Here is a 10,211-nt window from a genome sequence, read left to right on the forward strand (position 1 = left end):
TGTCCACCTGGTTCCCACCCTGTGCCATATCACAGTTCACCCTGCAGTGTAGCTTGGGCCACCCTGCAGTGTAGCTTGGATCACCCTGCAGTGTAGCTTGGTTCAACCTACCACCAACCTACTACTTTGTAATAACCTAGAACTGCCTTCATTTGGGTAGCTGTCAATGACCAACTGCAACATAGATATCTCAGCGTCTGCACTTTGTTTAAATTCCTTAAGGTATACAAAATATATGCCTATATGCACTTCTAACCATCATTCCTTTCTCACACCAATATATTGTTATTGATCTAGATTCAACACGTGAGCTATACGTTACACAAACGGTGACTGTATAAGGAGTCCTAGCAATAGTCACACAGCTGGAATATTGACGTATATAGGTAGAGCCATCCAAGTTTATGGAATTGGTCCCAACTGTCCCCAATTGACCCAACTGCAAGTCAACAAATATAAATTCAATCACATTTCTGAGAGTTTCATTATGGGGTTGTAGAGACCTTGCAAGCAAGGTAAAATACCCATTGGTCTGTTGGTATGGAACCCAGCACAATACTGACTGTCAAAAGTTCAAAAAAGCGCAGCAAACTTCCTGCTTAACCACAATTACCCCACCCAAACCAGAATATGCAAGGGCTCTTGTTGAGATCTAGTAACAAAATAAGGCCTGGACTTGAAGAGCACACACGTTGCAACCAGCCAAGGGTGGAAGGAAGGTTGCTTGTCTGGGACCAAAAATCTCGCAATCTGCAAGCTCCCAAATTGGGTACTGTTGACCTACAATTTCCGGGACAAGATGCCGCCCATCTCCCTACACGGCATGCTCTAAGTTTATGTTTTGCTAGTTATTGATGAAAAGTGTATATATTGTAGTAGAATTGTGCAGAGCCCGTATACCAATAGCAAGGAATGACAAAAGCAAAAAAAAAAAGGGTTCACTACATTATTATACAACCTGTTTGACAGGGGGGAGCAAAGACACGACAGATATTTCCCACCTCAGCTATTATTCACCCGAGAACCATGTCATTGTCTCCATCTACGTCCAATGGTCGATTTGCGTGCTGAGGTGTTGTATGAGGGGCGCTTGGAACGGGCAAGACTCGCTGTACGGGGACAACGTTCCACGGGTTGTTTGGCTCCACGCCCTGGTTCGAGCCAACCCCTTGACTGGGCATTGTCCCACTACTTTGCCGAGCTGTCTCTGGTCCTCGAGTTCGTCGAGACAGGCCTGCATTGGTCGCCTGAGCAGGTTCATTGAAGAACGCAACTCCTCCTTGCGGTGGACCAGCCCAACTTGCTGAGGGTGGATTCGCTGCTCGCGCAGGCAGGGCCAGCTACCAACTTGGGGTAAGCAATACTCAAAAAACACAAGGGACTAGACTCACCGGCCAAACACCTCTGGCAGCTGCGGCCATCCTAGCGTACCTCAGTAGCTGCGCCTGGAAATTCCCTGGTTGTGCCTGAACCCCACCAGCTAACCCTTGCGCCCGCGTCAGCCCACCCCCTTGTGTGTGTTCTGCCGCCGCTGCACCGAACCTAAACCCCGCACCTGGCCCAACTGTCGGCGAGTTTGTAGGCACTGACTGTGCTTGCGGTTGCTGCACCGTGGTGTTCGTTCTTCCTGTCATCCCGCCTGCGATATTGACCAATGCACGTGTGACAGTGTTGGTAAGGCCGCGTCGGGTTGGGACCTTGACTTTGGTTGCGACGGCGGCGGGGGGAACGGTGTTGGCGGAAGAACCCGTGCGAGCAACCACGGTCTGGGAGTCCTCTTCTTTACAGGCGCTGTAAATAGACAAGTTAGTCCCAAGTGAATGAGAAATAAATAAGTTTCGGTAAAACGGTCACTCACCTACACCAGAATCGATGTCCTTCCGCCCAGGCCTTGCTCTGGTACTCTTTGCCGCAGTACTTGGCCTTGCGACACCGTCAGCACTTGGCAAACTCTCGAGGGAACTCTTCCGATCGCCCACATAACATGTTGCCTCACTGTCGAATACCGCCCCGTTGATCGTCTTTTCGGCATGCGTTGCGCATGATTACGCCGGCCCAGTATTGTATTTCGTGGGGGAGCCGGGGGAGAGTGGTTTCGGAGGGGGAGGGACGGAAAGTGAATCGCTCGACCAGGGAGAAAACATTGGGCGACTGGGCAGTACTGGAGAGCGGTTGGGCCGAAGGTTTGGGCTCGTTACTCGCGTCGACGAGCGCACGGAGGGTCGCGGGAGTTTCGTAAAAGGCTTGTCAGACGTGTGGATATTTGCTAAGGTAAGCGAGTAGCTGGAGGCTGAACAAGACCTCCTCGTCGCCATACGGTCCAGGGTTGACAGGGACGGACCGACGAGTTTCTTGCGCGGTTTGCTCTATCTGAGCACCAAGGGTGGCAATGCTCGCTCGGGGCGTAAGTTCCGTACCAGGAGCGACCCGAGCCCTTGGAGTTCCGATGGCACCTGGAGCCCCGGGCGGAGCACCCATCGCCAAGTCGTCATTTTGTTCGAGTGCGACGACACCAACGCCGACACCCTCGCCCATCATATCCATCGCCATTGCACCGTCTCCATCCGCAGCGTCGACAATGCCAATCGTACGGCGCTCGCCTTGCTGAGCCGTTTGGTCGTCCCCATCAGCTTCGGTGTCATCCCCATCCGTATCTCGTTCTCGACGAGGCCTGCGCGTTATCGTCCCTCGTCTGCCCGTGGTTGTAACCTCTCGCGTGGGTGTTTCGTCCGCATCGGACCAAGTTGGCCTTGCGACCGGTTGAGCGACCTGCCTCGGCCCGCCTTCATTATCCCAGATGGGCCTCCCGACGACGGTCCCGCTGCGATCGCGCCCAGGTACGACTACACTCCCAGTAGGCGTGCCCGAGCCAACAGGGGTGGCATTGGCCGAGGCGTCGGATGATTGGGCCGTGTTGGGTGAGATGGCACGGCCCATAACGGGAGAGGTGGAGGCAATGGGATGGGAGATGCAGTGCGGATATCGAATGAGCGCGCATGGGAGCCGCTAGAGACTGCAAACGCACCCGAAGGACCGCTTGGTGCGGGGAGCGATGGGACTCCCACATAACCTCCATCCGAGTCATTGGACATGCTTCGTCCGATAGCGGGAGGTGGAGGAGTTGGTGAGGGGCCCATATTGCTTGCACCGCTCATTTCCTCGTCGGTTTCTTCCGAACTGGGCTTGGGGTATGTATTGGATCGTACAGGGGGAGGGCCGGAGGGGGAGCAGTGGTGGTGGCGATGCGAGGTTGTGGTTGTGCAATCGCACGCGCCCGCAGGTTGTCAGATGAGGTTGCGTGCTCGAGGGCGCGGGGAAGCTCGAGGGCGCGCTGGCGTTCGAGGGCTTCTTCTCGCCTGCGCACGCGGACTTCACGGCACTCTCGAGGGGCACCGGAACCAGTGGCCGATGGGCCTGTAATGTAGATAAGTAAGAGTTCGTAAGAGTTCAGGGGATGCATGACGAATCGCATCGTCGCGGGCAGTGAGACCGATATGCTTACCAATTGCGAATCCTTTGCCCTTGAGCCAGACGGCGAGGATGCAACTAACGACTCCGAGGGCACCAGCCTGGACAACGCGGCGTCGGATATGTTCTGAGCCGCGTACTCCAATATTGACTACGCACTGAAATGCGAGACTAAACGTGCGCACGGCAAGGGGATCGATTTGATAGGGGAAGGGGGTGCCGGGTGTGGGGATATATGGGATGCTGCACGAACCAGCGGTAACAACAATAACATGCTTGGACATAACTAGCGCCAAGCTAACCGAACAGCCCCGCTTGCGAGGCAGCAAGCCCGGCAGCCACAGCAAAGTTACAATCCAACATCACTGGATGGTGGTGCTCGGGACAGTCGACTTGATTATGTAAGGGGTTCGCATATAATAGTGTTAATATAAGAATATTGTACATTCCTTACAGTTACAAAGCTATACATTGAGGCGGAAAGTGTAAAGAGACATTTTACTTGAACACAATCAAAGGGGGGTCAGCGCTTGTAATCATTTTACATACAGGTCACTCTATAGGTCATGGGTCCAGGGATGGCGTACCAGGTACGCCAGATATTGGCCTGTCACTTACAATGGTCACGTGACATGAAAGCCAAGTACGTCGGGGCTGGCGTACCTGGTACGCCATCAAAGATAATTGCCAGTAAATTGCAATGTGCTAAAGTAGAAATATGTTGATTTTGCCTGAAGTGAAAATGTTATATACAGACTCACATGCTTGGTTTTATCCATGCTTGTAGTTGGCGTACCTGGTACGCCAGTATATTCAAGAGCTCTGGCTGGTATTTTCTTGTTTTATTTATTACTCTGTCAGAACAACTCCGTTTGATATAATTGAAAGTTCTATCATTATCTACTCCTCTGCGGCTATCGACTGATACTAATTGTGGTGGGACGTTCAATCTTTTAAGCATGAAATCTCCAGCAACGATTATTGAGACCTGTCAAAAGATGCAAATCCGCACATGCATAAGTGGTATGAATGACAAGCACATAGAATACAAAATACATAGAATAAGATCTAATGACATGTGAGCAGTGGTTGACGGCAAAACGCGTACACGTTACGTTGCGCTTCAGAGAGGAGACTAGTGTGACAAATGGCAAAGAGCTGTGTTGGCGCGTAGCGTACCAGGTACGCTGCACAGGAGGGCAGACCATCTGAGAAAAGTGAAAGGGCTATGCCAGGGCGTAGCATACTGAGTACGCTGCTCCTCAAGCAAGATCATGTAGCAGCATTACAACACTGGTCTGGGGACTGGCGTACCTGGTACGCCATGGAAACTTCTGCTCAAATACAAGTGGTTAAATTAACTTCCTAACCCAGTATATCCAACCATCTAAACCTTCTAAGTCAAGTCTCATGTAAGTCCAGTCACCTGTGTGATGAGGAAGGGGGAATCTTATGCACTTGTGGCTTATGTAAGTCACCTAGGATGTGTTAGGATGCATCCTAAGTCACCTTAAAACCTAGCCCAGACTGGCCGATAGCGACTTGTGGTTTGAGGTAAGTTCTCAGAGCTTTGCTAAAGGCTTGTCTAACGTTGTTACTAGCTACTTCGAAGGGACGTATCCGTCCGCCAGACAGAAAAAGAGACCTCGTACGAGGGGCAGCTATGTGGGAATTGCGGCTGCTCAATTACAGAGTATCTGGCTAGGTGCACGGAATGTTCAGCACTGTACTGCCACCGTCAAGAAGACAACGACAGTGAAGACGATGATCCAGAGGAGTCGGACTTTGGCAATGATGATTTCGCGTACCACGACGCGTGCCTGATCTTTGATTTCTTTTCTCAGGAGGGCACTAGAAGCATTGAAGATGCAAAGGAATCATTCGTGTGCCCAGATTGTTGGGACCATCATAAGGATGGTTTATACCCGGTGCGTCATGCTCAGCCGCAGCAGCAATATAAACTGACACAGGCATAGCATTTTGTAAAGCCAATGTGCCAAGACTCGGTTGAGCTTCGAACCAGCAAATGGCCTCGTCTGGTTATGGTTGTCTACTATCTGCAGGAATTCTGGCCTCAGACGCAACACTTGATAACCATGACCAGCGGGCTTTGGAAGCAGCTAGGATGGGAGGTAAGAGATGGTATCAAATATCCCAGCGATACTACTAAGCATTATGTTTTACATGAATAGTTTCAAGGCTTTTCCGTGCGACTACAGCACTTGCAAGACAGGAGCGATGTCACGGCTCAGTTGTAAGTCACTTTGAACAAGATTGGACTTTGCATTTGAGTTGCAAAATGTCTCTGACGTTTTCCAGGCAATGGGAAGCAGGATCTTTTCAATTCATGGCGGTGTTCATTACACATGGATTGACAGGAGATCAGGGGTACCAGCTAGATGACTCCGAAGCTGTGCCTCCTCTTAATGTAGGCTCCAGTGTGGTATTCTGAGACTTTTGATTTTAGGCTAACGTACACTTTAGCTGCTGCAATTAACCTTACCAGTGGCACAAACGGCAGTTGGCGGTGCCAGCCTGACCTTGGTGTTTTTCTTTGCCTGCGGTCATCCTATGATGAGCCCAATCATGGTGTCAACTCTTCAAGATTGGGTGAATAAGTGAGTAAACCTAACGTTTTCAAACCCTCATGTAAATTAAACTACAAACTGGCAGGGACGAAGAGCAACGAACCCTGGTCGCATGTCTTAACAAGAAGTTGTCGCCGGTGTACATGTTCAATTGGTTGAACAAGGCCACAAAGGCTTTAGCTGAAGAGCCCGATGAGGTCCAAAGGACGCTACGTCTGAGTTGGCTCAGGGACAGCATCGCACCGAGTCACTCAGATCTTCTGTTCATGAGCAATGGGCATGCTGCAGAGATGTGGCTATACGCGCCTTTCCAAAGCCGGCCTTTGGGGAGACCGTTACCAAGCCTGTTGAGTGTGTGCCCGTGCTCATCCAAAGGCAAGAACCAGCGCCGGAAAAAGATCTGGAAAGTGGATCACAACGGCAAATCAGGTAGACAGCTCTGCGACGTTGAGGTCAAGGCAATATGCCGAGCATGTAGACAGAAGTGGCCTCTGCCTCAAGAAGACATGAAGGGTATCTTGGTGAAAGTCAATGGGGTCTATGCCGCAATTGTTCCATATTTCTTGTAATTTGCCGGACTTCTATGATTAATGTTCTTTTAATATACTCAATCACAACGTTTATTTACTTTTAGTGATAAAAAAACAAGAATGACCAAGTAATCTGCATAAGTTGTCAATACGCGTGGGTAAGACAGGTTGTGAATAATAAGCTATTGAGAGACGACTCTTGTTCTAACCTGTCATAATATGCCAACGTAACCTGGCAAGTTTTCATACATTGAATGGGAATATTTTGACCCAGGCGTAGTAGTGACTTTGACCATTGTTATCATTAAGCTCACTATAGCACTGCGTGGAGCCTTGGATTTTGAGGTTATCAAAACAACCGTAAAACAATGCCACCTGGGCGTTTTTTGTTTGTTGTGGATTAGCTAGCGATAATGCATACATTCTTCCGATGTAGAACAATGCGGAAATGACTGCACAACAACGGCGGAATGAAAAGAGCATGGGAATATAAGCCACAAATGAATCTTGCCCTTAACTCCGACCCAATGTCCCATCATAGCAATCACGAAAACCTACTGGATTTTGAGAAAGATGATATAGTGGTCAACTACAATTGGAATGCTAACAAGCTATCCAATAGCTGGCCAATCAAAAGATTCAATTCCAATGTACGTGCGCTTCTTTCATATGGTCACCGCAGGGCTAATGCTCATTGAACTATCAAACGTGATATTGACACAAGACTGAGGAGAGTCGAAAGATTGTAGGTAGAGCTTACACGTTATGCTCATGCAATTGAATGAAATAGTTTGAATGGTTTGGGTTAGGTCAATTCAATTTATCTGCTCCAGGTCCTGCCTAATTGTGTTCAATCTAGAATTCATAGCGCTTGAATACAACACTCAGAAATCCAGGTCCAATCATAAACTCTTACATGCCCGCAGGCCCATGACAATCCACCCATCTTTGACAAATCCCCTCTCTTCTTCACAACTGTCTCAGATGTCATTACAAACTCACCCTGATTGCCAGAACTGGCTCCCTGACGTGATACGTTAGCAAACAAGATTGCCTCGATGCTTTTATTGTGAAGCTCTGACATATATACTACCTTAAGCGCCGGAGTCTCAAGTTCTACACCTCAAAAACAAGCGCAAAGGGGAACCATATGCAGTTGTGTTTTATCTTTTACAAGTTTACTAGAGCAAGCGTAAAACAAGTACAAGCCTGGTTGTATGCTGATTTTTTCATATTGAATGAAGTCAGCGCTCCACGCAGTGATAGAGCCAAGTGGTAGCAAACGATACTGACAGACCGTTGGTGAGGTCGTTGATCAAGGGTTGACAAGGGTTAGCCAACTTGCTAAGGTTCTATACTTAAGCGACGCATTGGGAATTAGCGTTGTTCCATCTCACCTGAGCCAAGATGATGATCTGTCGGTGAGTGGTATATAAAGATGTTGACTAACTTGAACTGATAGGAATAGCGTAATAATATTATATTTCTAATACAAGACACCGTCGGAAACACTTCTTTTTATACGATGCAACTGGTTACATGCATGGCCCCAATATCGGTTCGCCAATGCATGTTTGCCAACCGCAAAGATGAAAATAATGCCCCAAAGTGGTATGCAAGTAAGAAGCGAGGAAGCTGTCCGTACCTGAGTGATTAAAAGCTACAAACAAGTTGAGACAACTGATGGCCGCTCATGAATGAGCACAGGCCTAGAGCAGAGCTCGAATAGGGTCTCAACTTGCGGCGTGTAGCACGAGACACAACATCTCTAAAAGCCTGAGTAGTCAAGAGACAAGCTCCTAAAGGGGCATCTGTCGAGGCAAAGCCTGCTTCCTTGAGCACATGGCATGAGCAGGTACATTGTAACAAGAGAAGCTGACGGCGTCATCGGCCCCCCATGATTGAGGAATGGCTGGGGCAGAGCCCGAAAGATGCGCATGTTAGCCCATACACAATAACAGACTATGAATGTAGAGCAGTGAGACAGGTCGTGAGCAGAGACCAGCAATTTATACCTCGAACTTGCTACGGGCTCACAACGGGGCATGAGAGCATGGAACGCGTTGGGGACAACCCCTCATGAATGAGGATTTTGGTTGTAGGCTGAGCCTATTTAATGCCAACGCGCAACCACCTTCAGCTGTCTGAGCCATAGTAACAATAACATAGCCCAGCAAAGCAACCCTTTGATCAAGTAGATGAAAGGGTGAATCGCAGGCATGCGGAATTGCTGGCCTGCGGTCAACATCAAGACCATCCCACCAAGGGGCACTGATTGGGCATAGCCAGCAACGAGCGACGCGCAAACAAGCAAATGGAGTTCGTTGGACAAACGTTCCGAACTATGACCCCCCGTGGAAGAACGGAGAACCCCACATTGGTCTACTCATAAATGAGTATAGACCTTCCGGCAGAGCCAAGCATGCAAGGGGCGCTCCAGTAGGTGTACGTCCGCATAAATCAGCAACAACGAGAATCAAAGATTAACTGCGCACCAAGCGTTCTCGCCCTTCCCATACACAAGTAAGAAATTATCGCCCTTGCCGTGTTTAATTGTTGAAGGAGGCCACCGTATCGACAAGTTCCCACGTCGGCGGCTCATGAATGAGCAGTACGCCCGGGCAGAGCCCATGGATGACGATGGGTCCGAGCTCAACGGAGGTCGAAGTCAAGCAAGCAAAAATTGAAAGGTGATGATTGCCGGCTAAACCTTTCACCGCACGTCCAGGCGTCCCGTGAACGAGTAACGCAGGGCAAGGCCCAAGACAAGACTGCGCGGCTACGAGTACAACACGGGGAACAACAGTGACGAAGCAAAAGGACGACGCTCAACAACCACACGCAATTGTGGCTCATGAATGAGCATCACGGGGCAGAGCCCAAACGAGCATGTGGTGAAGGCTGTGCAATTAAACAGTGGGGCGTGAGGCGGGGGGCGGGAGGGGAGAGGCAGGAGGAAGGTGTGGTGGAGGTTCGGTTGAAGGAACATCATCAGCACGTGATGTTTTTATGCAGTAAGCAGTCACGTGAGGAGGACGGATGTTGACAGCTTGCTGCGTCATCGGGCTCGTCATCGAAAAGGGAGACCCTGTTGAACCCTGCTCTAGGCGCCGCGCCAAGACTGACCTTTCGTTGCTTTCCATCCCACTTTGTCGCCTCTTTCCCTCCACAACAGTTCAGCATGGGGAAACACACGACTGTTAGAAAATCCACTGGGGGTAAAGCCCCTTGAGAACAGTGTAAGTGCTACTGCATTGTGCGTGTACAACATGCTCACCGCTATCATCATACCAGTACCTCCTATCATCTACTTGGACGATGAGGATGACAAGCCCAGCGGTAAGTAAAGATGTTCCATCACGCTAGAGAACTTTTTTTGTGAACATCGTGCTGAACTCAGTTGGTTAGCTTCCTTGACGCTGAACGTCTCAAACAGTGATTCTAAGGGGCTCACCTCGGGCGAGAAGCCCAAGCTCTTTGATGAGCATCGGGTTATTAGTGAGTGTTAGGTTCCAATCGCACTGGCTCTGGCTAACTGGACCAATACCAGAGACAACAAAGTAATAGCTTGCAGTATCTCCTTCAGCTGCAGTGCGTTTGTTTGAAGCTTGATCTGATCATATTG

At 49.6% G+C, this 10,211-nt stretch overlaps 3 protein-coding genes across 3 annotated transcripts; 2 read left to right on the plus strand and 1 right to left on the minus strand.

The window, feature by feature from the left end:
• Positions 1-1,013: 1,013 nt before the first annotated feature.
• On the minus strand, positions 1,014-3,752 carry RhiXN_07569 (MYND Zn-finger protein; the record flags this gene model as incomplete). The annotated part of the gene is made up of 8 exons (XM_043327385.1): positions 1,014-1,340; positions 1,392-1,791; positions 1,859-1,923; positions 2,050-2,243; positions 2,346-2,821; positions 2,875-3,177; positions 3,207-3,414; positions 3,503-3,752. The coding sequence occupies 8 exons, from the start codon at positions 3,750-3,752 to the stop codon at positions 1,014-1,016; spliced, it is 2,223 nt and encodes a 740-aa protein (XP_043182770.1).
• A 1,149-nt stretch (positions 3,753-4,901) lies between these two features.
• RhiXN_07570 (Hydrocephalus-inducing protein) lies at positions 4,902-6,625 on the plus strand (the record flags this gene model as incomplete). The annotated part of the gene is made up of 9 exons (XM_043327386.1): positions 4,902-4,937; positions 4,990-5,022; positions 5,070-5,116; positions 5,174-5,396; positions 5,457-5,600; positions 5,661-5,722; positions 5,788-5,896; positions 5,953-6,086; positions 6,142-6,625. 9 exons carry the CDS (start codon positions 4,902-4,904, stop codon positions 6,623-6,625), a joined length of 1,272 nt encoding a protein of 423 aa, XP_043182771.1.
• A 3,230-nt stretch (positions 6,626-9,855) lies between these two features.
• Positions 9,856-10,150, plus strand: RhiXN_07571 (uncharacterized protein; the record flags this gene model as incomplete). The annotated part of the gene is made up of 3 exons (XM_043327387.1): positions 9,856-9,925; positions 9,995-10,084; positions 10,137-10,150. 3 exons carry the CDS (start codon positions 9,856-9,858, stop codon positions 10,148-10,150), a joined length of 174 nt encoding a protein of 57 aa, XP_043182772.1.
• Between the last annotated feature and the right edge of the window lie 61 nt (positions 10,151-10,211).

This window comes from Rhizoctonia solani, chromosome 9, assembly GCF_016906535.1.
Source record: "Rhizoctonia solani chromosome 9, complete sequence".
Lineage (NCBI taxonomy): Eukaryota > Fungi > Basidiomycota > Agaricomycetes > Cantharellales > Ceratobasidiaceae > Rhizoctonia > Rhizoctonia solani.